The sequence below is a fragment of the Brassica oleracea genome, chromosome C1 (genome assembly GCF_000695525.1).
Source record: "Brassica oleracea var. oleracea cultivar TO1000 chromosome C1, BOL, whole genome shotgun sequence".
NCBI lineage: Eukaryota > Viridiplantae > Streptophyta > Magnoliopsida > Brassicales > Brassicaceae > Brassica > Brassica oleracea.
In genome coordinates, this window is record NC_027748.1 from 2,981,704 (window position 1) to 3,009,002 (window position 27,299).

Genomic DNA, 27,299 nt, shown 5'->3' on the forward strand with positions numbered 1-27,299 from the left:
GGTGATTAGTGCAGCGATATAGACAGTTTTGAAGATGATTAGTTGCCACTTGATTAGCTATAAACCATAAGACGAAGATGTGAAATGATGAGTTTTTGTCTCTTAGACAAGACTACATCTGTATGATTCATATAAATTTTATGAACCATCTTTGTTAATGACTAATTGGCTCTAATGATGGATTGGATACAAGGAAAGAAAAACAGAACAAACATCAAACTTCTGTATCCAAGTTTGGTTAGAAATCTGACTTGCAACAAAACTCAAATATACACTCTAAAAGTCCTCACTCCATGGTGGGTCTTCAAATTTATAGAAATAAAAGTTTGATTTTGATACACACAGAGAAAGGTAAAGAGAGTTATAAGTGTTGCAATAAAACTGCCACTAGAGAAGGCAACATTACTACAGCCAACCTGGGCAGCTTTTATATAACACAAAGACTTTACTCAGGTCCCCCTTTTCTTTCTTCTTCTAATACGCAGAATCATCAGGAAAAGGCTAACCATATTGTTAGTCTTCTTTTTGCTTCATTACTACTTTTGGTTATCTCAAATTACCATTGGATCATCCATCGATGATACCATCTGAGGAGCCTCTGCTGCTTCCCCGCTTATCCGCTCCACAGGCATCACCTCAGCTGCACACAGTTTTGACTTATATCAGTTTTCACTCTTTTTTTCTTGTGAATTGGAAGTGGTACTTTATGTAAACTATATACATGCATATGCATATATATATATATGAGATTGTGGTTAAGCCGTATCTGTGAAAGAAGCTTTCGGATTTAAACATGCAAAAAGGCAAACAAAAGAAGCATGAAGTTTTCAAATGATGAAACACAGCTCACCTGGTGATCGATCCAGAGACATAGTTCTTGCCATCTCTACAGAGTTGGAAAAGATATTAGTCAGATTCTTTCATAGTGTCTGATTAAGAGTAAATTCTCCAGTATCTCATTTACTTTAAACAGACCATCAAGACTAGAAAAATGCAGGGGTCTAGGTATGAGGTTGAAAATGATTTAATAATAGTATGGGATTTTGGATGTACCAAGTGAATGACGCAACCCTTTCACGGCGTCAAAGTTCTTGTATGTATAGCCTACAAAGCTTAAATCCTTGGGAGCAAGATTCTGCACAAAATGGAAAAAGGATGTGTCATTCAAAAAGTGAAACATCTAATGAAAACAGGTTTCGTCACAGACAAAAAAATATATATCAACCAACAGCATTTGATGATGCTTTCTTATATCCATCACTTCAGTAGCTAACACTACTATGCTGTGTGGAGTATCAACATCCATTCACATATCCTTGAATATAAACCCGCTGGATTAAGTATACACTTAACAATATTTACAAACCTTCCTGGAGGTGCCTGATTTAGTTCTTTCAGGTGCAGGAGAATTCACCTGAGATAGTATCAAAAAATTCAGTAAGCCCCTCACATTATCATAGAAAAATACTTAAAAATATCCTAAAATGGATCAAAGAGTGGCTATTCTTCATCAGTTCACTAACAAGCACATTCCTATCCCCTAGGTAATAGATAATATCAATTAACACAAATGTGATTAAAGAGAAGCACTCCCATGAACTACAATATATCATCCAAATATTTGCTCGATAAGGCAGTATATATTAGCACCATTGTCACATGTATAAGCCACATAACTGAAATTAACAGGTATAATTTGTGGAATAACTATAAGATATGAACCGCTCATATTTATGTAGAGCCTTAATACTGCTATAAGTTATGATAGCTCATAAAGTAATACGAGGGAAATCTATTTACCCGGGAAAACATTTTTCAAATAATGAAAGATAGTGAAAAAGAAGAATTTATGGCATACTTCATCAAACTTCATAAAGTTTTGTGTATCTAGCTCGTCATTCACTTCGGGTTTGTACGCAGCATCCATTTCATAGAGCTTTTCCCAAACAACATCTTTGAACCAAGGATGAACCTGATGCAAATTTAAGAGACAAGTAAAGAAAAATGACGACGCTTATGGCTTATCACAAGTACTACTTAATATTCTCATGGACCATCCTTACCTTGATTTGCTGGGCTCCTCCTCCAGTGCCAAGTCTATGGTCCACGTTGCACAGCAACCTACAGATAAGATCTTTTGCCTCGCGTGACAGCTTAGCATCCTCGGGAAATTGCAAATGATTTCTCCAATTGACAATCTAGCAGGAAGAAATAAGACTTCATGAATATGATCACTGAACCATACAAACACAAAATGTCTAGTTTTCTTTTCTGCATCTACAACAAGCGAGCTAAACAAAATTTTACCACTAATCAATGCATAGTTAACAAAAATATATGAAATAATTATAATAAGATTTTAACATTTTGCTAACTCGGACGCACATAAAGTTTGAGTAGGAAACCAGTCAAATTCTTTACTGTCAACTGTTTATAACTTTACATAGAGAAAATCACTGGATAGTGAACATAACAGCAGAACGCAATATACCTTTCTGCATGTCGATAAGGGGTCATCTGCATAAAAAGGAGGATACCCAACGAGCATTTCGTACATAATTGCACCTAATGACCACCTGAGAGACGAGAAAGATATTTCAAAGGTAAATAAACTCCACCCCAGTAGAATATGGAAAAACTGCGGAATGAAAAATGAGAAAATCAATCAATTCGGTACAAAACTGTATGGCTGCTACTTGTTCGCGCACAAATTTAAACAGTTATAGCACTATCCGATGTAACAGACCACTCTGAAAATGGAAATAGAAATAAACAAAACAACTAACCAATCACATTCCATGCCATATCCTTTCTTCAGTAAAACTTCAGGAGCAATATAGTCGGGTGTTCCCACAGTCGAAAATGCCTTTAAGAAAAGAGAAACCAATCAGACAACAATATCGCCAGTTGATGCCATGCATATTTATCAACAGACAGTAGAGGTGATGAAAGTTTAAAATGCTCACTCAGGTCATATTTGGTATATTCAGGAATCAGAGCAATATTGATAATTCAGAGGGAAATTTTCTACTCCAACAAAAAAAAACATACTAGTGTTCTGCGATTCATCTGCCAATGCTGGAGTTGTTCCTGGGGACTGCGCCAGCTTCTTTTGTTATCAGTGTCGGGAAAGCATCCATCAACATCCATAGGTTCTGTAACAGCTTCATCATCGGTGGCCCTATTCTCCTGAATAGAAGGCAAAGTTCTACAATCAAGAGGCTTACAAAGCCCAAAGTCTGAGAGTTTCATGTGTCCATCTTTGTCCAAAAGAAGGTTGTCAGGTTTGATATCCCTGCAAAAAGAGTAGAAAGACAGGTCAAATGATGTACGAAAGTACCACTGTTTGCACCAAAAGCTTGCAAACTAAGATAATTTCCAAAATCCACCTGTGAATATAGTTGTATCTGTGTATGGACTCAATGGCCAGTACACTTTGAGCAATATAAAATCTAGCAACATCTTCCCGCAATGTATCCTCCCTCATGAGCAAAGTCATCATATCACCACCAGGAAGGTATTCCATAATCAGGTATAAATACTCGGCATCCTGAAATGAATAGTAGAGTTTCACTATATAATGGCTTGCAACCTCAGCCAGCAGGTTCCTCTCTGCTCTGACATGTTCGACCTGAAAAATGCACATTTAATCAGATGCTAGGAAGAGAAAGACCACAAACATAGTTAATTTTCCCTGTAAACGAGAATACAGTATAACTAGTATGCTTGTTATTTGATATGTTAGCATATGCCGGCATCTTGAAATCGAACCATGTATTTGAGATATTGGTTGAACTTATAGAAACTTAACACATGAAGACCAATATCCTTAACTTTGCAACATATTGTTATCAGTGAACAGAAGAAAACACATGCAATCACCAGATTAAATTACCATCAAAAAACTCATAGTGACAGACAAAGACTAAATTTAAGCTCCAGCCAACAATAGTAGTCAAGAGGGTGGCACACTGTTCCAACTATTTACGAATTTATACCTGTCCTTTCATGACCATTTCAGACTTCTTTAACTTCTTCATAGCATAAATATTCCCGGACTTTTTCTCCCGACATAAGCGAACCTGAAAGTCAGATTAAGTTATTTATGAGATTAGACGTACCATAATCACTACGAAAACAAAAGTGCATCCCGGCTATAGTGTTTATATTTTGAACTGCAAGAATGTGTAAAGAAATTAAAGGCACAGGCAGTATAGCTCGTCGTACAAACCTCACCAAAAGCACCTCTTCCGATGATCGTCAAAAGCTCAAAATCATCAACACTTATCTTGTTCCTTTTAAGCCTCATGAACTCAGTCTCTTTCCTCTCCAGATCTTTAATCATGTTGATCTGCTCCTCCTTTGGCACTCCAGAAGAAGCTAACTTCCTTTCCAAGATCCACCGCCTACAAAAAATCACACAATGTCAGTTACACAACGCAAGCAGATTTCATATCGGATCTCCTAAGGTTTCCTTTTACTTAGATCAATCATAGTAGTGAAGAGAGCATGAACTTTAACAAGCTTCTTCAAATCTCAAGTTCGTTAACCAATGTTAAAATCAGGAATCACTAATAGATACAGATACTTGGTTGCTTCACAAAGCAAAGAAGCCACAGAACTTAACCAGATTCCTCTTCCCTATCCACCACCAATGAGTACAACAGAGTAACCACCATGATTATCATCAAATACGAGAGACTAATCAAAGCTCACACAACTAATTTCGCCCTAACTTAGTCTCTCCAAAAAACGATATTCCAAATCTCAAATCTCTCTCTCAACGAAAGAGACGATTTATAATACCTCTCTTTCCTCTCCTGAATGTTCTTATTCTGAGCTTTGTAGTGATTCTCGATGTACTGCTTAGCAGCCGCCACTTTCTCCATGGTCAAGCTCGATCCCAGCACCTCCTCGTCCGTACCGTTCTCTTCCTCCTGTATATCCTCCATCTCCTTCCTCTCTCTCTCTCTCTCTCGACGTGAATGGCTATCGGAAAGCACCTCTCTCTCTCTCAGCACTCTCTCTCTCTCTCGCTCGCTCTGGAAATTCTTAAAGAGAGATGACGATTGTGATTTTACAATCTTACCCTCGGAAGCCGAACCTCTGACCGACACGTGTCGACATTGTATTTAAAAACGGCACTCTGTATATGGGAAAGATTTCAGAAATACATACGTATGATTTACAGCCTAATCTCAGTAGATTTGTTTCCTAAATTTTCTTTATTTGTTTTTTTTTTGTCATCTATTATGTCACTAATAGCTTTATTTGATGGGTTACCAGATAAAGTATAATTTTTATTTATAATTTCCAGATATGTTTGGTTGGAGAGAGAGAGAGAGTGTATCGCTGTCAAGGGCGTAATTGGAATTTGAGGTTTGTCTCGATAAGTTTTTTTTATACAACGAAGCTGAAGATTTTAGCTTCGTGATTGGATCGTCGTTTTCACACGCGCATAGGATTCGATGGGCTCTGTGAAGCTTGTGATAGTCTTAAGTATTTAATTATTGGGATCCATTATTTATGTAAAAAAAAATCTAGCTACTATCTATGCCTTCTGTTTCTAGTTAGGATAATTATGTTTGTGTATAATTATCCTAATTTTTGACAATTATAAACTATGGTATGTGCGTTTTCTACATTTGTATGCAGATTAGCTGTCACACTATGTAACGATTATACATTCTCCAAAGTAATTACCGTTTATGTTTAAAGTTATTAACTTCATAATTTAAAAAAAAAAGTTGTGTAACAACTGTCAAAAACAACAGATATAGAAAAAAGGTTATCCATGCTTTTAGATCAAGTGGAATGGTGAAACGTTATCACCATTCAACAAACATACTGTTCTTACACAGATCAATGAAAGTGATTGTGGGTTTCCTATGCCGGTCAAGAAATCATATGAAGTCAACCGTTCTTGGTTTTGACCAATCATAGCCTTGTGAAAGCTATTTGTATTTTTAAGTCATTTCTCAGGAATATAAATAAGGTGGAGTCAAATTTTAATATTTTTCTTCTTCTGGGTATATGAATGTGTAGGAGAAATCTATGTAAACTAAAAGGATAAATAGAAGAAAAAATAGTGTGTTATCTTTTTCTTTACAAGTAAAAGTGAGAGAGAAAGGTGGTGGTGGTGGTCTAGCTGTAAGAGGGAGCAAGTCGTCAGAATGCTGCGTTGTAATCATAATTAGCGACAACGAAATTTTGACAACAACAAGAAGAAAAAAGTAAAAAGCGTTTTGCCTATTTTTTCACGTCTCACACGTGGCGTCCGGCCAATGGCTGTTTTTATAGAATTCTGCTTTTGAAAACGCAAATGTTTTTGGAATGTAGTTCATAAGGGTCGATCAAAAAAGATAAAAAGAGCAAGTGGGGTTTTGTACTTTTGCTGCGGAATTGAATGTTACACATGCGAGTGCAGAAGATTCACTATTCATAAGTAGGTACCATTGTTTATGTATAAAACATGTAAACACTATTATCTGCTACCTAGGAATAACTCTTTGGTTCATTCTCTGTAAAGCAATGAACAACCATGCTGCATTAAAGAAAAAGAGTAATTAATTTATGTTCTACCATGTATCATGGTCGTTTTGTAAAAGAAAAGGTTTGTTATCAAACAAAGACAAGACAACAAGAAGAGCTCTTTGAGAAGGATACAAAATGAGCTCGTGAAGACAGAAAAAAACAGTGAGAGAAAAGAGAGTTGAATAAAAGATGTTTTGGTTTCTTCTTCACGTTGTGGCGATTGAGGTAATGCCAACTCGACAAGTTCCTTATATTAGTAGTTTATTAGCAAAGAGCCAATCTCGACGACACCAGCCGTGAACTATGAAACATCGCTTTTAATAGCAAGACATGCCAGATTCTTTCTACAGAAACGTTCTATCACAAATTTGATTTTTTTTAAAGTGCTAAATTGAATAAGATTTCAACCAGCCAAGTTGCATAACAAGAGTAGAACAATGCTTAACTATTCGTTTGGCATCTGAAGTGTGTCTAACCTCCAAATGCGATGTTACATTACAAGCCCTTGATGGTGGTCGAACTCAGATGATTCCAGTACTCAGGCAAGAGACTTTCCTGACCATTCTCGTTCCCTTCGTTTTTGTTTGGCTTGCATTCTGTTGAACTTTTCTTTTCCCTTTTCTAGAAGAGGGTCAACCACAACATACGCATCTGGATCCTCCTTCCGCATCTTGTCCTGCAAGATAGCTTCACTTTTTCAGGATATGGCATAGTAAACATATACATATGGCTCAAACTTCTGATCAAAATATTCATTATTAGCATGCCCTATCCTATGAACTAAAATGACCGAAGTAGTGTAGTACTACATCCACTAGAACCTCACACCATCAGCTGCGATGGAACCTTAAGAGATTTACCTTGCCATGCTCGGGTGCAAACTTGAGCTTTACTTTCTTCCAATCAGAGACATCGTCTTCCATATTGTCTACTGGTTCACTACTTGAGCCAAACGGTTTTGCAGCAATGGATTGCTTAAATTTCTCGAGTTTTGCCAACACCTGTGAACAAGAGGGAAACAATGATCAGTTAATACACTATCTTCTAAGACTGTTTCTTGGACGGATTTACAAATTAATTTTAGGGAATATAATCAGGAACACGGATTTGGTCAGTGAGCAAAGATGGGTAAAGAATCCATAAGAAAACATATTTTAGAATTTAAGCTAGAAGCTGTTTTAAACAACTTACAGCATCCTCATTTCCTTGCATTCTGCGCTTCTTCAACTTATGTAACTGTCGGGCGCGTTCAGAAGCGTTGTAAAGCTGTAAATCAGCGTCTCCATTCTCCAATCGTTCGGCTTTGGCTTCTGAACCTATTCCCTTTTTCTTCAATGATAGCTTTTCCATCTTCGGTTTCTCATCTTCACTACTTGAAACATCAGACCTGTAAATAGCATAATAACTAGTAAGTCAATGACTTGTGTTACTGGACTGGTTATGCCAACATGAATTTAAGTAAAATAGATTCAAACATAAATCCCTCAGAAAGCAAACTCATTTGTTTTCCCAACCTAAACTAAACACACAAAATAAGAGCCAGGCGTGTTGAATTATAAGAGACAATAGAGTTTAACTGCGGTGTCATTACCTTTTGATAGATTCTTCAGGGGCTTTCACACTAGAGCTCTCTGTTAAGAGGACAACCACAAGGAAATCTAATTAGAATGTACAGAAATAACTAGAGATAATATAAACAATAAGCAGGAATAGAGAGAGAGAGCTGCACAATATTCCTCTCTGGGAATATGGTGCAAAACATAGAAACATCAAATTAATTATATATAAGTTTGAACTTTTATTATGATTTGGTTAGAAGCATCCCTAAGCACAGATATGCGTTGGTTTGCACTTTTATTATGTAAATCATAAGTTTAATATCTCAGCTTTGAGAGATGGAAAAACTAATTACTTTTTTTCTGAGTTGGTTTTGGAGGAATATCTCCCATCTCCTTCCTTCTGCTAAGCACTTGATTCCTCATCTTTGCATCAAATTTAGTCTCGTCTCCATCATCATCGTCATCATCACTATGTCCAACTGGATCGGATACAGGCCAGCTTTTCTCTTTTTGTGCATTTTCTTTCTTAGAACCCAGAGCTTCCCGCACAGATAGCACCTCCTTCGAGTCAGATGCATTCTGAAATGTAAAAAAAAAAGTTTTTAATATACATCAGAAAGAAAAAGAAAGACACCCATAAAGAAAACCTTCAGTTTTCATCTGATGCCTATGATATAAGAACGCTAAGTTTCATTACATGTAACAACCAGGAGGATAAGTAATATAGTTACTCGCAATACTTTCACACTTTACATACTGATTAGCCTAGACTTGCACACAGAAGAGAGGAATAAATGAGAGGGGAAGAAACGCCAGCAAAAAAAAAAGGAGATAAAATTGTACTATTACCCGTTCTTTATTTGTAGTTTCTGCCTTCAAAAGTCGAGGATCGTTCAACACGTCATGACTGCTCTTAATCTTTTGCTTTACAGCTGCCAGTTCCTTCTCCTCTTCCTCAGCTTCTTCCCCGAATGACAGCAAGTTCAATTTCCTGATCGTACCAAAGACAAAAAAAAGGAAGAAAAAAAAAACTCAACAAACAGCTAACGCAAAGATACAGAAGCTTAAACTATCGATATTCCGTGGATAGCATCTTACTTCACAGGCTTTTTTGGGGGTTCCTTGGCTTCAGCAACAGGAGCATGCGATGCCTTTGCTAACACTCTAGGAACAATATCTTCGAAAGGGTTCCACAATACCTAACGTATAAAAAAACAAGCAAATCACAAGACTGACAATAACGGGAGATAAACATTGTCTTATGCATCAGATTTAAGAACTCTTACCTCGACAGATAATATTTTGGGGGCAGGATCCAGGGGACGGTCATCTTTACCAGTGTCAATCTCTCCTAGTCTCAGAAGATTAAAGATTGAATCACCCGTTACCTATTAAGAACATGATCAAGAACTCTTAGAAACAATACTTGTAACGAAGCACAACAAACAAACAAAAGTCAATTTCTTTTAACCTTTCCAAAGATAGTATGCTTCTTATCAAGCCAATCACACTTATCCAAAGTGAAAAAGAACTGACTCCCATTAGTATTCGGCGAGCTCTCATTAGCCATCGCCACAATCCCTCTATGGTTAAATCTCAGCCTCGAATGAAACTCATCAGCAAACACACCTCCGTATATACTCTCTCCACCTGTTACACATCACTCACAATCGAATCAATACAATACAAACCCTAGGAGTTGATCAATCAGAGGATCTGGGACGATTACCTGTGCCGGAGCCCGTGGGATCGCCTCCTTGGACGAGGAACCCTGGAATAACACGGTGGAAGATGGTGTCGTCGAAGTAACCCTCGAGGCAAAGCTGAACGAAGTTCCGCACGGATTTGGGGGCTTCCTTAGGCCATAGCTCGATGTCGATTGGGCCATGAGTTGTATTCACGATGACTTTTCCCTTCGTCGGTGGCTCGAGCACGTATATCGTCGACATCTCCTCCTCCTCTCACAAGCTTCTTCGTTGTCGTCTTCTCCGATTTGCTTTTTTTGATGGGCTTCTCCGAGAGGTATAGGTTTCCTTCGCTGGGTTTTAAATAGTAAGCCCAAGATATTAAAAATTGAAGCCCATATACGGCCCATTATCATCAAGCTACAATTAAGTATCTTCCCAATGTTTGGACTTTCTCTCGTAAAAGTCTCCAACCTCAAAACGCAGAAAGTCAAGTCAATGGTAACAAGTTAGCAAGTGCCGGATGCATTGAAAACAAAAACATGCGTCACCCGCACGCGTTGACATTTAAGACCATCTTCATGACCAGACCAAAACATGCGTCACCCGATCGCTATCCGGAAAAATCAAACTCAGAGATATCAAATTTAATTAGTAACATTAAATAATGATGTCATGGGTTGTGTTATATGTACAGTCCTTTTCTTCAATAACTTCCATGAAGTTACCTTCACTTTAGCCTACCCTTCCTTTTCAGTAAAAGATTATTCAAATGTTCAACTTTCTCAGACACACCAAGTTTGAATCTTCCGTCATAGTATTTGACATTCAACGATTTTTGTATAATTATGACTTTTTTACTCGGTTACTAGTCTTCACAACTGCCCATACTACTCCACGTTATATATAAGAGTCTTCTTCAACCTATGTTAGTCATATTCATATTTCTCGTCTCGCTTTCTCTACATTTATTTATTCTTTGAAAGTCTTCTTCTATCTCCTGGTAAAAGGAATACAAAGAGTGATACTCTGATCATTTAATTCCAAGAACGTTTTTTGTGTTTGATGCCCACAAGGTATTTAATTTTACTAATAGTATTTGGTTGGTATAGTTATATTAATACAACGGCAGTTTTTGTTTAATGAATTTAAAGCTGATACTGATCTGTCTTGATGTCTGCAGCGGATTTCTAAATTGAAAACTACTTTTTATAAGGGTCAATTCTCGCTTTATTGTGGCCATGGGTCTTGAAGTTGGTTCCTTTAGCCGCTTGACATCAAGAACCAGCAGTTTCAAGAATCCTACTATGGAGCGGTCTTTGAGTTTCAACAGCTGGGAGATTCCTAAAGAGACCAAGACTGATTCAGGTTTCGAGACAAAGAAGTCAACTCCAAACGCTTTGCATGGAAGAAACTGTGAGAGTCTCCAGATAAAGAAACCCACAGTAACTCCACCTGAGCCTTTTGTGTTCTTCTCCCCTAGACCTGTCACCGAGCTTGATGCAGCTGCGACTACGCTACAAAAAGTATACAAGAGTTACCGGACGAGAAGGAACTTAGCTGATTGTGCTGTCCTTGTTGAGGAGCTCTGGTGAGTTACATGTTCCACATCTTATTCTTCTATTTAATGTTTTTAAAATGTTTAAATTAATATTATATGTTGTGGTTCTGGTATTAAAGAAAAAGTTTGAACTTAACCCTTGTTATTGCTTGAAACGTTGTAGGTGGAAGACTCTTGATGGTGCAACTCTGGACCTGAGCTCTGTGTCTTTCTTTAAAGAAGAGAAACATGAACCGGCTGCTTCGAAATGGACACGAGCTAGAAAACGAGCTGCTAAGGTCTGCCATCATTTTCACAAGTTTTATTTTGTATCTCTCTGTTTACTTTTAAGTCAAGGTGTTATTAGTTTCACTATTTCCTTTTTTTTTAATGAAATAATAATATCAATGTAGGTTGGGAAAGGCTTGTCAAAAGATGAAAAGGCTCAGAAATTAGCTCTTCAGCATTGGCTCGAAGCTGTAAGTTAATGCAATACAGTATAACTGATAGGGGGCTTGTGAAGTAACACAAAATCAAAAGTTATGAGTTCCTATTTGATGTTGTGAATCTAATCTTATTGTCCCTTTCTTCTATCAACAGATTGACCCACGCCATCGTTATGGCCACAACTTGCACTTCTATTATGATGTCTGGTCAGCGAGCAAGAGCTCACAGCCTTTCTTTTACTGGTTAGTCTTACATCCAAAAAAAAAGGGTCATCTCATTTCTTCATGTGTGCTGAATCTGTTCTAAACTTTGTTTCCACCCTTTTGAAAATAAAGGTTGGACATAGGAGACGGCAAAGATGTAAATCTTGAGAAACATCCAAGAAGTGTTCTGCAGAAACAATGCATCACATATCTCGGACCAGTGAGTTTCTTACCCTCAAACTCAACCATACTAGTTAGCTAGCGCCTAGCTTTACCTTCTTGAACACTCATTAACTTATATGTTTCTTTCAAACTCTTAGATGGAGAGAGAAGCATATGAAGTGATAGTGGAAGATGGGAGACTATTGTACAAAGAAAGCATGAGTCCAATCAATTCAACAGAGGAATCAAAGTCAATCTTTGTACTTAGCACAACAAGAACCTTATACGTAGGGAAGAAGAAGAAAGGTGTGTTCCAGCACTCTAGTTTCTTATCTGGTGGAGCCACAACTGCTGCAGGAAGATTGGTTGCTCGCGATGGGATCCTTGAGGTACTGTCTTGCTTCTCCCTCACGTATGAATCTCTTACTAAAATGGTCTTGTTAGTTAAGTATTTATTTATAAGGCAAGGAGATACTTATCACATCGATAGGATTATAAACCCAATATTATTTCTAAGCAATACCAATTAACAATTAGATGAAAGAGATATAATGTTCGATCACGTTTTGTTTTCTCAGGCTATATGGCCATATAGTGGACACTATCTCCCAACAGAAGAAAACTTCAAGGAGTTTATAAGTTTCTTGGAGGAGCACAATGTTGATCTCACCAATGTTAAGGTAAGGAAATAACAAAATATTAGATCCTTTAATGTTTCTTGCGTAGCAAGAACATGTTTGTATTCACTCGGGATGAATCTTGAATTGCAGAGATGTGCTGTGAATGAAGAATATTCATCATCATTCAAATCCATTCCAGACGAAGAAGAAGAAGCAAAAGAGATCTCACAAGAAGTTGAGATGCCTTCGGAGCAAGAAGAGAGAGCGAGACCTGTGTTTGATCATGCGAAGAGACTGTCTTGTAAATGGTCAAGTGGATATGGTCCAAGAATTGGGTGTGTTAGGGATTATCCAATGGAGCTACAGACACAAGCATTGGAGCAAGTCAGTCTCTCGCCTCGTGTCTCACCAGCTAATACTTATGGACCTATTCCATCTCCAAGACCGAGTCCTAAAGTGAGAGTTTCCCCACGGTTATCTTACATGGGGATCCCTAGCCCGAGAGCTGTTAAATGCTAAAACGCACACACTTCTTTAACTTGTTCTCCAAGGAAGAGTGTGTTAGAAGTGAAGAAAACCTATAACCTCCATCTTTCTTTGTTCTTTTATATATATTTTGTAAATTTCGATTTTTTTAATCATTATTATTACATTTTTATTAGTGACTCGTGAGCTTTTGTCTCTTTTCTGCTGTTTTACTTGTGAATAAGATGGAAATTCAATTCATTTCATAAAAGAGTAACAATGAAGAACAAAGTGTTTATGAAACCATTTTTGGAGATAAATATTAAATGGCATGAAAATAAGTCTTGGTTGTACAGATAAAATCAATATTACTCATCATTTCCGTCACTCTGTGATAAATACATGCACATCATTCATCTATCTGCATGTGTAAATCAGTTCTTCCAAACTCAAACTCTCACGACATCTATCATTAAACATGTATGATCTGAAAGCAGATACACACATACAGAAACAGAAACATAAGCATGCATGACTATTTACATTTTTCATTAATTAATTTTTATTATTATATTTTGTGGACCACAAGGTTTGGAATATTTGATATCGGATTCGTGTCATATCATAGTTCGAAATCTTTACTAAATTTTAATTTCCGAAACTTAAAACTTATATAAAAATACTAGATTACAACATCTTAACAAATCACACTATTTTTTAGGGAGCCAATGACAGAACCCTATATATTTTAGTTTAATTAGCTTGGGAGAAATCTGTGGGCAGGTATAAATGCATCTGTTTAGAAATTTTAAAACATTTATTTCAGCGTTTGTTTGTTAAAAAGTGATGGTACCAAAAAAAAGCCAGCTCCTCTGAAGTAACACGCATACAATCTAGTGACATGTTCTAGTTCAACACATCTTTATTTACTTTCAAAGGAGGAATCACCATATGTTTTTAATCAAGCTATCCTGACAATCATCAAACATGTAATATATGAATGCAAACACACACATATACAAACACAAGCACGACTATTTACATGAGAATTTATAATTTTCAATGACTAATTTATCTTTAAATAATGTTTATATTGTTATTTTAAAAGTTTATTTTATCTACTTTTATGGTTAATAAAGTTTGAAATCTTTGATATCGGATTCTTGTCTATGGTTTGAAATATCTACTAAATCTTAGTTTTCTAAACCTAAAGATATCAAAATATTAAATTACAATATCTTAACCAATAACACTATTCTAGAGAGCCGATAGCACTACCATGTTTATATAGTCTAGTTAGCCCAAGTAGAACTCTGTGGGTAGGTGTAAAATGGAGCTGTTTTAACTATACAATCTACCGCAAACGCACTAACATATCTTTCGAATAATCGAAAAAGATTCGTTTTTATTAAAATTGGAATATGGATGGAAATGGAATCTTACATATAGAATCTTAGGACATAATGTTTTAGGTGAGACCAATATAAAAGGAATACGTCATGATCGATCCTGGTGGACAACTATATAAAAGACTAGAAGAGATCACAACAAAAGAAAATGGATCCACTCAAATAAAATAAAAGAACTAGTTATTACGTTCTAACAAAATAATAAAAATAAAGATGGGCTTACGTGAGCACATGTGGCAGACACGAAGTTGAAGACAACACCATCAACGGTGCTCGTATAACCACATCTCTCTGATGTCCGTTTCAGATTGGGCTCCAGTACATCTATTTCCACACCATTCATGCTTGTCCTCTTCTTCGTATTTACTCACTTTTCGCCAAAATGCATTTCTAACTTTGCTCATGGTTCATGAACATAAATTTTCTCTTTTAAACTCCGTGTGAGTTTATTCGATTTAGTTGATAAAAAAAGACTCGTAACTCTTTGTAATTTTCATTTTTACTCGTTATGGTGAAAAGAAAACATTATCATATAGAACTCAAGTGATGACAATTCACTCGAAGACCAGCGTAGACTTAAAAGTTCGAAAAGTTTAACTAGCATTTGATATCTCAAACTTGAGAGTTTTCTTGGAGACAATATAGTCTCAACCAGCTCGGGTATGACGAAATCCACGCCAACAGAATCTCAGTCTAAGAAGCTTTGGGATTGGTCCAAATGTTTTATATTATTAATAAAACATGGAAATCATCATGCTTAATGCTTTGTCATAATTGCACAAGTGTAAGCTCAAAGAATATGCAATACCTTAGTTCTACAGTTGTACTGGACTTTATAAAATACAATCATTAATAGTTTAGAAGACCTAATTAAACAATCAGATTATATAAACATAAAATGAAAACCCAAACAAACATAGTTAGAATAAAAAATATATACATTTAAATTCCATTGCAATTAATTTCTTGTTCCGTTGTCTTTTTGAAAAAGAAGTATTCCATCAATTTTCTTGTTTATCTTCTTAACCCTTTTAATGGCATCAGAAATATTCCATCAATTGTATCCCAATACAGCTTGATATCGTGGCTTAAAATTGAATGGTTCTTACATGACATAATAAACAGAGATTTAAATCATTTTCTTCAATTTAGAAACGTTGTTTTTGACCTCCCACCGTATAAGTCTTTTCTTGTTAATATTTCTTATAAAACTAGGTAATTCAGGTATTAAATTATTCACTAGTAGGTTTATATGTTAGATATCTGATGAAGATGGAATGGATGGAAGGGAGAAGGGAGATACTAGCTAGCTTTCTACATAGTTACTGATATGTGTCCACCAGTAGAGTCGGGTCGGCCCATCCCCTTAGATCGTATGTCTATACTATATAATATTCGATTTATGGGTTCATTTTAAAAAATTAAACGAAAAATCAAAGGTCTTAGATTTTTTTTTTCTCGCTAGTACTGCATTAAACTCAGTGAACCTGCTTCTACCGCTGTTTCTTACTTCAGGTTCGAACTTGAGTTCGAGAGTTAAGCCAAATGTACGTATGACACCTATCATTCCCCGCCTCTGTTTCCCAATACATATAAGAGTTTGTCCATTCACCTTTTCCCATTGAAAATGTCAACATCTGCAATAAAATCTAGCGCGTGGGTTTTGGAACTCCCATGCACTTGAACTCATCAGAATAAACAATTTTTCATAAATACAAAAGAAATATTACTCCTATAAAGAAATAAAAAAAAAGCAAAAGAAACACATCACGAGACAGTACTATGTGATGTAAGCAACCACATACACCGCTCCCTTCTTCTCCTCTCCCATTGTTTGTCCTTTTTCTTTTCCTTTCGCCAATAATTATCTTCTTATTTTATTGGCTATTTAATTTTCCCTTAATTTTTTTTTGTAAATTATGATTCCTCTTTTTGTTTTAACCTCTTTTGATTCTTTCTATATATACAATGACAAAACCACCACTTCCTCTTAACAAACCTCTCTACGTTTCTCTCTCTCTCTAATTGTTGCAATGATGCAAGAATTAGGCTTAGAACGTTTCTCCAACGACGTCGTTTCCTTAGACCTCACTCTTCCTTCTCAAACCTCTTCCACCTCTCTCTCCATCGACGAAGAGGAATCATCTGAGGCCAAGATCCGACGGCTCATAACCGAGCATCCCGTGATCATATTCAGCAGATCTTCTTGTTGCATGTGCCACGTCATGAAAAGACTCTTGGCAACGATCGGTGTCATCCCCACCGTCATCGAGCTCGATGACCACGAGGTTTCCTCTCTCCCCTTGGCTCTTGGAGAAGAATATTCCGGCGGTGGCTCCGGCGTTGTTCCTCCTCCGGCGGTTTTCATTGGCCGTGAGTGTGTAGGAGGTCTCGAGTCCCTCGTGGCGCTCCATCTAAGTGGTCACCTTGTCCCTAAGCTTGTCCAAGTTGGAGCTCTTTGGGTATGATATTGTAATTTTACTTCTTTGAGTTTCAATAGTATTTTGCAGTATCAAAAGCATAAATTTAGGGTTTCTCTTTTCTGGTTATTATCTGATGATCATAATTAAACACCCATGTACTATATATGAATAATAATTAAAGAATGTGTAAGTAGTAAATTTTATATAATTTGCTTCCTCTCGTTTTCTCTCTCACTTACTAAAGTATACATTGATCCATCAACTTTAATTATTTTTGAATCTAATTGATAAGGACTAAATACAATTGTATGTAGTATAAAAAAATTTGTTTTTGTTTTCTTCTTGTATAATATCATGCTGAGGGATAATCAAAGATATATATATATATATATATATATATTTGTAAAAATATATTTGTAAAATGCAAGATGTTTCTATCGGTATTCTTAGTTACTAGACACTAGTTACTTCGAAAACAGTATACTGTGATTAGCATAGTGTTTTTTTTAATACTAGTATATTTTAGAGGTTAATTAGTTCATCTGAGTATTGGTTTTCTGAATTGATTATGATTTATGAATAATTATGTTTATAATGATCATATGAATGCGTTCGTCGATCTGAAAGTTAACTTCATTGTTTAAGTCATTATTCTAAAGAATAAAGTAGAGAAGTTAGGAAAGGAAAAAAGATTCTACCATTATTTGTAAGGTCTCCAAGCTCAGCGTCACATTAATTTCCTATTCAAGGAAATATTCCATTAAAAGTCCGCATAGTTGAAGAAACTCAAACTAATAATCCTTACAAAAACTAATGTAACGAGGATCGCCATCTTAACCAAAGACAATTTCATGTTTTGTGCCTTGATCTCTCGTCTAATAAACAGTCGGTAAAGTTCATGCATTAATTCCATCTCTTTCCCTTAAATTACAAACGTGTCTAGTTAGAAAAGGTACGTCCAAAATTGTAAATAGATTTTTAATTGTTCGGTTATAAGTTCATAGAGTTTTGGAAATGAAATTAATAACAAGTGGAAAATGAGAGACCCACTTTCAATAATTGAGGGGTTTTCGATAGCGACGCTGGGGCTTAAGTGGCATCTCCAAAAACAAACCTTCTTTTATTTTCCTCCCCATAATTATTGAATTTTTTTTTTCAAAGATTCAGAAAAGACCAGGAATTTTTTTTCTTTCCAGTTAGGTAATTGGAATAGTATGCTATATACTTGGTTGACAAAAAAAAGTATGCTATATACTTTCTTTATACCGGTGGATTTTGTAGTAGATTACGATAATTAGGTCAAAAGTCTATGTTCCACATTTCAAGGGTCAAGATTGAACTGTGCCTGTATACTGATGTCACTATACTGCTATGTTTTCCAAGAGAGAGATTTGTTGAAATCCTTTTTGTTTTCTTGCGATGCTTCAAACGTTTTTTTTTGATTTTTGTTAATACACAAACCATATGACAGAAGAAACGAGTTTCACTGTAATTAAAATCACAGAGGTAGCGTTCTTAATTTATACCATTAGACTACATGATATAAGTCATGTTTGTATGTGTTTACAAATACAATATATTCACTCCCCTCAAATATTTTAATATCATCGTGGTAAAAAAAGAAGCAAAGATCAAATACTACATGATAGATTACTAGTCTGATCTCATCTCTAGACTTCGGTCAATTAGTCCAGATAATGCATATACATGCATTGAAAATTGGATGTAAACGTCAAACAATTTACCGATTCTCACTACACCGACATTTATAACCAACCAATAAATCATTATGGTGTAGCATGTCTCCCGTATCTTTATTTATTACAGAGTATTAGCAACAAATTTATATATGTCACGACAAAGAGCATAAGATTCATGCAGCATGTTCTGCAAAGATTATGCAATAACTATGGCCTATAGTCACATGTCTCGACCACATGCTATGTGAGCAAACACGACAGAGTAACTTATATCGACCAAAGCATATGTAAATACATTTACATAATAGAGAAATGGAAATTTGATCGAGGTATATATATATATATATATATATACTCTTACTGATTACTTTTATATTCTGTTTGATACAAATAATTTCTTAATTTCAAAATCCAAACTCAAACAGAGAAGTATAAGCAAATAACTTCTCTAAGTATTGGGTTTGTCCTAGAACTTTTCAGAAATTAACTTAAACTAAAAAGTAAAAAGAGGCAGCTGATTTTTCTAAGCATCGTTACTCAAATGATGATGCACATTAATGTCTCTGAATTGCAATACCAATCTCATGCACTGACGTGTAAGAAAATAAGTTATACAATCAAAATAGAAATAAAATAGTGTCGACCTATACAATTTGGTAGTTGTGGAATAAAGATTTTTGTGTGAGATCATGTGACATGTCTTCAAAACTAAGATTATGCTTTTCATATATATATATTTTAATTTGCAAGTTGATGAATACTGATGGAGACGATGACCTCATCAATCATAAACAACAATCTCTCCAACAAATGTTTCATGATATTAATGTGGAATAATGCAATGAAAATACAAATAAACTTTGCCTCCACACCAAAAGCCTCCCCCACTTTTAAATACGTTATTTTCAGTTAAATTGAATCGTGTAAACTACATAAAAGTATACAATTATTTAATCACTGTCGTACGTATTGCGCCATTCTTCTTTTCACAATTTATGAGTGTGACTGGATGATATTTTTAGAACAAATATTTATTCTAAATATTAATTTATTTTAAATTTCACTAAAATTTTATTAATTAAATGTAACACAATTTTATATTTTACTCTAATCACTATTTAAATGGAAGAAAATATACACTTGGCTTTACTTTATAATGCGTTAAAATAATAATATTTTTATTATTTTTATTTTGTTTTCACCTTTCGTTTTCCACAAATTTCCACATTTTAACTCCATTTTATTCTAATAAAACCAGTCATAACCTATATCTATTAATCATAGTCTTAATGTATATTAATTTTTTATTTTCTTGTTGAAAATGGATTCATTTTTCAATATATATAAAAAGAATGAACCGACTAACATTAAAAACCAACGGATGGTTCAAAAATTAAATAAATTATTTTAGTTAATGTTTTAAATATTCTTTAATTTTGATAAAAAAAACATTCTTTAATAAAATAATTCTCTAATGTATTTAATACACCAAATAATATAAAACATTATTTAATTACTAACTTAGAGCCGCCAATAAAAAAAACTAATTTAGATGATTGATCAGAAATATTTGTCATTATATAAAACATAAATTGCAATTTTACTTGTTTGAAAATTTCCTCAATCACAAAACGAAATTCTTCCCACTTTTATCGAAAGCTAGTCAAAGTTTTGAACAAAATAAAATAGGAGATATTTAGGCGCCCATAGACTTGGTCTTAACGCCAATCTTCTTCCAAGAAACACTAGGCATGATCTGCTTTGTGTCCACACGATCCTTAAACTGAACGGCAAAGTTGAGCAACGAATCAAGAAGTGACTCAGAGAGATAATGAGGCTCGAGTCCAAGCTCCATCAGCTTTGTGTGCTTTGCGTTGTAGTAATGTTCTTCCGCCTCAACTCTCGGGTTAGGCACAGTCATCTTTGTCACGTCCAGCCCCAGCTTTAAACCAGCTTTAGTGACCAGCGACGCTAGCTCGTTGACTGAAAACTGTTCTGTGAATTGGTTGAATACTCTGAACTCACCAGCCTTTGCCGGGTTCGCTATAGCTAGCTCAACACATTGGACCGTGTCTCTTATATCAAGGTACCCTCTTGTCTACAAAAGGGAAATATATTGAATAAAGAGTGATTTACACTAAATGGTTGGGCATAAAATCCGGAACCCGAAATCCAAACCGAAAAACCTGATCCATATCCAATCCAAAATAAAAATATCAGTAAAACCAAAAAAAAACGAAAAAAAATCCGAAAACCCGATTCGAATATCCCAAGTACTAATCTAATAGAAATATACGAAACACAAATATGTACTTCAAATACTCAAATTCCCTACTTATAAAAAATTAAAATGGGAACTAAGAGGATGAACCCAAAAATCCAAAAACCCGATCCAAATCCAAACGCCTAGGCCTAATAAAAACCACTAAAATTTCTTGTGAAGACAAGACAAGCAAGTCAATTTACCTGACCACCTTTACCATAAACCGTAAGCGGATGACCAACAGCCGCTTGCACACAAAACCGGTTAAGAGCCGTACCAAACACAGCATCATAATCCAACCGGTTCCTTAGCTCCTCATGCATCTCAGTCTCATCAGTCTTCACACCATAAACAACTCCTTGGTTGAGATCAGTAGCTCTGATCCCCCACGCCTTACAAGTAAACGCAATGTTGTGCGAGTCGTGAACCTTGCTGAGATGATAAAACGAGCTAGCCTGCTTCGGGTACGGCAAAGTATCAGTCCTCCCATTGTGCGTTATCGTTATATAGCCTTCCTCGATGTCGATATTCGGAGTTCCATACTCCCCCATCGTCCCTAGCTTCACAAGATGGCACTCTTCTCCAAACTCTTTGATAGCGAAGAGGACGTTGAGAGTGCCAATGACGTTGTTGTGCTGCGTGAACACGGCTCTAGAACGGTCTATCATCGAGTAAGGAGCAGAGCGTTGTTCACCGAAGTGGACGACTGAGTCCGGCTGAAAGGACTTGAAGGATTCAGCTAGGAACTCGAAGTCACATATGTCTCCAACGTATAGCTCGATTGTCTTCCCTGTCAAGGCCTTCCATCTGCTGATACGGTCATGGATGGAAGCTATGGGAGTTAACGACTCAAGTCCGAGCTGGTGGTCGAAGAGACGTCTCACGAGGTTGTCAACAATGGCTACTTCGTAGTTCTTTTTGGATAAGTGGAGAGCAGTGGCCCAGCCGCAGTAACCGTCTCCACCAATGACCATAACACGTTTTGGTTTAGAGGATGATGAGTCGTTGGTAGATGTTTCAGAATATGGTGATTGCTGGCTTATAGCTGCTCGGAAAACGCAGCTTCTTCTTCCTCTTGTTGGTTTCTTCTCTTGGAAGAGAATTCCTTTGAGAGAAGATGTTGAAAGGACTTGAGGACGGTTGAAGAAGGTTTGGTTTAAACCAAACGGTTTAACAGAGTTCTTGCTGCTGCTGCTAAGGGAGATAACTGAAGGGCATGGAGATGAGAGTAGCTGCGCCATTTTCAAAAGGTTTGTTCTTGACTGTATCAGAAACACATTCACCTGCAGAACAAAAGCAACCAGGGTTTTAGGACAACTCTGGTCAGCAGAACAGGGGAATGAAACAGAGAGATGTTTTCTCAGTGTCATTAAAAATCATATTACTTTTGAAATTTAAATCGAAAAAGACATGGATTTGAGTTCTAAAGCTCTATCATCTTCACACACACACACACCCAAAATCAACAATATGCTTAAAAGTGAAAGAATCAGACTTTCAATTGACATTGCAATCAGTTCATCTAAAGATTGAATATTTTAATCATCAGAAAGCAATTCACGTTTGCAAATAAGTATATAAAGAAGAGTGAGATAAAAAGCCACACATTGATGGAGGAATGCTTACAGCTGAAAGCTTTGAAAAGTGAGCGCTTTGGAACTTGCTCAGAGTCGGAGAAGATTGAAAGAGTTTTAAAGTGAGGGCCTTTCCTTGAGATTCTTCTGGTCTCTCCTCTTGGGGACTTAGACGAGACGACGACGAGAGAGATGAATCACGCTAGATATGCCGAAGCATATTCTCATTTCTTCGGTTTTATTTTTTTTTAGCCGAGACACTTCTGTCCAGCCGTGAGTTTGGGCTTAATGTGGGTAATAATGGGCTTTTCAAAATCACTTTGTAAGGCCTACCTGTTTGACTACGACAAAAAAATCAGAGAACCAATCTAACCGATATATATCCAATTCGAAACTTAAGTCCCTAAAATGGTAAACCGGACATTTCTTTTTTTTTCTTACCATGTGATGAAGGAATGAGTTGAGACTTGAAGACTAGTGAAATTTATGAGGAGCAAACACCCAAAATCATTTATCCGTACAAAAAGCTGTCAAGTTATTGATTCTATCAATCATCGACATACAGCCAATCAGATTTTCATTTTAGAACATTGGTTACGTACAAAAAGCTATCAAGTTATTTATGAGAACATTGGTTTTGAAACAATCTAATGTGTAGCATGCAGTTACTAAAAGCAGTAGTGACATGCAAAGTAGTTTTCAAAAGCTTGGTGTGTTTGTATGAGTTTGATGTGGTTAGACTTCTTCCATCAGAACTCTTCTATTAAAGGTACATAAATAAAAAAGGAAATTAAGAAAGAGAGTGAAAAGAGGTTCTAAAAACCTTCGTTTCTAAACATTTTTTATCCACATGTCATGCAACTAACATTTTAATGATTTAAAAAATATTAAATTTAATTGCACAATTAAAATATGAATATTTTTTTTTTTTTTTAGAATTTTACATGATTTCTAATGGTCGGAGATGTTCTTACCATTGTTTTATAGGTGGTTGTTAGTCTTCTTTTTTGCAGGTTGACAACAAAAAAGTCGTTTCTTAAAATAAAAATTTAAACACACAAAAGTCATCCCTATATAAACAGATGATTCAGTGAACGAAAAAATGCAAAACAATATTCACTTCCCATCTTTCTTATATTTATTTTATCTTTCCGAGTTGTTAAGTTTGATTCCGAAGTCATTTTATAATGACACTCAAGTTTGATAGCGATCATTATTTAAATTATAAGAATCTTAATATTCAACTATTTCCAATGAGATTAGGTATGAAATGACAACATTATATGGCCATTCTCATGAACTACTTGTGACTTTCTCCACGTACGTGCACGCACACACAAACAAGAACACATGCTTAGTTAATATTTTCCCACTCTTTCTTCATAAAAGTAAGAGTCTATACTATATATAATCCCTTAATTGCTGATGACAAGAATAGAAACCTTCAAGTGTAATCATCCAAAGCGAAGTAATGTCTCTCTTACAGGTTTGAAACTAATACTTCATTACTTCCTCATCAGCTAGTTCTTGACTTATTCTTTTTTTTTTATCACAATTTCTCTGCCTGTAAATGTTTTCAGGATTTCTGGCAATTCCTCCAACCATTATCCTCTACATTTACAGGTATTCTTTCCCACACTTCAACTATTTGCATATTTATCTTTACTTGTCTAGGATCATGATTTTTTCTAAATTCACAAACTATCTGAAAAATTACTTTACTTTTCTACTAATCTCTCATTAAATGGATAATCTTACTTAACAACCTTATATTAAGTCCATTAATTATATGCTAATATTGCAAACAAAATTTTACGTAGCCAAGATAACTTAATTTCTTTTTCCCCCATATATCATACTTTTTGGGATAAAATGTTAAGTTATATATATAATTTCCCTCCATTATTTTTTTTTGTTTTTGTGAACAGAGTCGTTAACAACCAGCTGTGACTCCGGCGAGTCAGACCCGTGCCGGGACGATGCGGCTGCTCTCACCCTCAAGTACGCAGCTATGGCGTCCATACTTGTCGCTGGAGCGTTCGGCGTCTCTCTTCCCCTCGTCGGAACCCTCCTCCCGTCAACCGGCGGACTAATGAGAGGAGCCAAAGCGTTCGCCGCAGGAGTCATCCTCGCAACAGGGTTCGTCCACATGCTCTCCGGCGGCTCCGAAGCTCTTTCCGACCCGTGTCTCCCGGAGTTTCCATGGAGGAGGTTCCCTTTCCCTGAGTTCTTCGCCATGGTGGCGGCGCTTCTCACTCTGCTGGCGGATTTCATGATCACGGGGTACTACGAGAGGAAGCAGGAACAGCTGATGAACAGGTCTGTCCAGTCACTTGGTCCGGCTCGGGATCAGGAGTTTGGATCGGGTTTATCATCGGGTTTTCTGAGGGATCAGCAGGAAGATGGTGGGAAGTTGCATATCGTGGGGATGAGAGCCCACGCGGACCATCACCGTCACAGCCTCTCGATGGGACCCGAAGGTTTTGAGGCTCTGGCGAATAGGAGCGGTGTCGCAGGCCATGGCCATGACCACGGGGACGTGGGCTTGAACAGTGGTGTCAGGCACGTTGTTGTTTCTCAGGTAAAGACATTTCTTGTTACTCCTTTTTTATATTTCTGATTTTGACTTTTGAATTGTTTTATTACATTTCTAACGAGCTGACTTCATTCATTCTTACACAAGGTAGTTAGTTAGCTAAGGTAATATATATATATATGGTTGAACAAATCCAATATACTACTTTTCTTACAATAAAGCCGAAGTCAAAAATATATCAATTGGATGCATTCTAATACTGCACGTTAGTTTCATTCTTAATAGAGCTGTCTTTGAGTTATAATAGTAACCGACTGAAAGTTTTCATGAACCATAAGTTGAATTGCTCGCCACACAATATGACTATAATTGAAAATAACTTTACTTCCAACGAAATGCGAGTGTAACAGGCGATGTTCGACATTTGTTTTAAATGTAGCATTTATTCTAAAAAAACATAATTAATAGTAGTTTAGTACTAAAACGAGTCTACCTTATAATCCTAAAACGTATTGATTGTTATTAGGTGGTGCTATTAGATTAGATAGATTAGTCAAATAATATAATTTGACTAGTCAAACTATTCGTTTATATAATTTATTTATTTATATGATAATGGTGGTACTTTTCTTTTCATTTGTTATTCAGATACTTGAAATGGGAATAGTATCACATTCAATAATAATAGGAATATCACTTGGAGTGTCACATAGCCCATGCACCATACGTCCACTCCTCCTCGCTCTTTCCTTCCACCAATTCTTCGAAGGTTTTGCCCTTGGTGGCTGCGTTGCGGAGGCTAAACTAACCCCGCGTGGATCAGCTATGATGGCTTTCTTCTTCACGATTACTACTCCAATCGGTGTGGCTGTAGGAACAGCCATTGCCTCATCTTACAACTCCTATAGCGTTGCGGCTTTGGTTGCTGAAGGAGTGCTTGATTCTCTCTCCGCTGGAATACTTGTCTACATGGCGCTTGTTGATCTGATTGCTGCTGATTTCTTGAGCAAGAAGATGAGTGTTGATTTTAAGCTTCAGATTGTGTCTTATTGCTTTTTGTTCCTTGGAGCAGGGATTATGTCTGCTCTTGCTATTTGGGCTTGATCAGTTTTCACTTCTCTTTTTAAAAACAAGTTTTTATTGCCCCATGACAAAACATCATTTTTCCTTGTTAAATAATATTTGTGTGTTTCAAATTTTGATTTTCGTATTATGAATTGTTGTTTCTTTTTGTCGTTGTGATTTATATATGAAAATAGTCATTGGTGTTGTATTTTGTCCCATTTCACAATCCGGGGATCAAGTGTTACACAAATAAAGGTGATGGGCGTATATATTTTTTGGCATGGCCCATCAAGATATACTCGTGTAATACATATACAATTTATACGTCTCCAAGCTTAGGTACGGGTCTTCAGACAGCAACAAAGAGTAGAAGATTAGGTCCAAAGGCTGAAAAGAGAAAGGAGATAAGTCAGTACAGATAGAATATTTAGTCGATTGCATTCTTGTTCTAAGCTAGGGTTCTCTATTCATGTTGTATTTCTTACCTCAGTGTGTTTGTGTAAGCCTAAGAACCCATCACATTTTTGAGTTAACTTTTTTATCTAATGAAGTTTGGAAGCGTAGGTAAGTTCTCCCATGAGACATACTGGTTAGAAGCCGGCAATTCGTTAAATTGTTTATGTTATTTACATTCAGTTGACATACAAGTGCGTGTAGTTTGGTTAAGGTTTGATCATAGTGAATCAAAACCTTACAAACGGACTAAAAATGTTTGCTATTTGTTGTATACGTAATCTGTATTTACAAGATTAAGTAAAGCTTCGGTATGTATGAAATTTGCTCGGATAAATATCTCGAGTCCCCTCTATTCATTAACCGGGTGTTACATCCTTCCACCTTTCAAACCTCAAAAACTTCATACACGTATCACAAACTTTTGGCACATGTAGATGTTTTGCGTTTTGTTTTTTGGGTAAAAGACTCAATAAATATGGTGAAAGTGTATATAATCTGGCTCTTTAACAACCACATTATTGTCCTTGGACACAAATCAAACCAAAGATCATCGTGACACCTCTCTCAAGCAATTTTCCTTTTATATTTTCTTTTTTGATATAAGCCAACAAAACTGTAATGACCCACCTCCACTATCCCCACTATCTCCACCATCTCC

General features: G+C 36.1%; 6 protein-coding genes across 6 annotated transcripts; 3 read left to right on the forward strand and 3 right to left on the reverse strand.

Annotated features, from left to right (window-relative positions):
• Positions 1–270: 270 nt before the first annotated feature.
• On the reverse strand, positions 271–5,048 carry LOC106313375 (serine/threonine-protein kinase tricorner). Its single transcript, XM_013751176.1, has 13 exons — positions 4,807–5,048; positions 4,232–4,406; positions 3,999–4,082; positions 3,390–3,631; positions 3,052–3,295; positions 2,787–2,866; positions 2,492–2,576; positions 2,064–2,198; positions 1,859–1,972; positions 1,367–1,414; positions 1,054–1,135; positions 851–886; positions 271–640 (listed from the first exon to the last, which is right to left on the reverse strand). Exons 1-13 carry the CDS (start codon positions 4,950–4,952, stop codon positions 552–554), a joined length of 1,560 nt encoding a protein of 519 aa, XP_013606630.1. The 5' UTR covers positions 4,953–5,048; the 3' UTR covers positions 271–551.
• Positions 5,049–6,831: 1,783 nt separating this feature from the next.
• LOC106292201 (peptidyl-prolyl cis-trans isomerase CYP57) lies at positions 6,832–10,112 on the reverse strand. Its single transcript, XM_013727836.1, has 10 exons — positions 9,823–10,112; positions 9,565–9,743; positions 9,380–9,481; positions 9,192–9,292; positions 8,943–9,084; positions 8,447–8,672; positions 8,126–8,165; positions 7,726–7,921; positions 7,395–7,535; positions 6,832–7,210 (listed from the first exon to the last, which is right to left on the reverse strand). The coding sequence occupies exons 1-10, from the start codon at positions 10,040–10,042 to the stop codon at positions 7,073–7,075; spliced, it is 1,485 nt and encodes a 494-aa protein (XP_013583290.1). The 5' UTR covers positions 10,043–10,112; the 3' UTR covers positions 6,832–7,072.
• A 619-nt stretch (positions 10,113–10,731) lies between these two features.
• On the forward strand, positions 10,732–13,476 carry LOC106306877. Its single transcript, XM_013743654.1, has 9 exons — positions 10,732–10,854; positions 10,962–11,369; positions 11,503–11,617; positions 11,732–11,797; positions 11,919–12,007; positions 12,101–12,188; positions 12,289–12,519; positions 12,709–12,810; positions 12,901–13,476. The coding sequence occupies exons 2-9, from the start codon at positions 11,020–11,022 to the stop codon at positions 13,267–13,269; spliced, it is 1,410 nt and encodes a 469-aa protein (XP_013599108.1). The 5' UTR covers positions 10,732–10,854; positions 10,962–11,019; the 3' UTR covers positions 13,270–13,476.
• Positions 13,477–16,562: 3,086 nt separating this feature from the next.
• On the forward strand, positions 16,563–17,230 carry LOC106306885 (glutaredoxin-C6). Its single transcript, XM_013743667.1, has one exon. It carries the CDS (start codon positions 16,658–16,660, stop codon positions 17,090–17,092), a length of 435 nt encoding a protein of 144 aa, XP_013599121.1. The 5' UTR covers positions 16,563–16,657; the 3' UTR covers positions 17,093–17,230.
• Positions 17,231–20,316: 3,086 nt separating this feature from the next.
• LOC106306866 (UDP-sulfoquinovose synthase, chloroplastic) lies at positions 20,317–22,832 on the reverse strand. The gene is made up of 3 exons (XM_013743641.1): positions 22,637–22,832; positions 21,214–22,293; positions 20,317–20,845 (listed from the first exon to the last, which is right to left on the reverse strand). The coding sequence occupies exons 2-3, from the start codon at positions 22,249–22,251 to the stop codon at positions 20,444–20,446; spliced, it is 1,440 nt and encodes a 479-aa protein (XP_013599095.1). The 5' UTR covers positions 22,252–22,293; positions 22,637–22,832; the 3' UTR covers positions 20,317–20,443.
• A 1,105-nt stretch (positions 22,833–23,937) lies between these two features.
• LOC106297477 (zinc transporter 9) lies at positions 23,938–26,391 on the forward strand. Its single transcript, XM_013733713.1, has 4 exons — positions 23,938–24,070; positions 24,165–24,207; positions 24,513–25,165; positions 25,769–26,391. Exons 1-4 carry the CDS (start codon positions 24,056–24,058, stop codon positions 26,222–26,224), a joined length of 1,167 nt encoding a protein of 388 aa, XP_013589167.1. The 5' UTR covers positions 23,938–24,055; the 3' UTR covers positions 26,225–26,391.
• Positions 26,392–27,299: the final 908 nt, after the last annotated feature.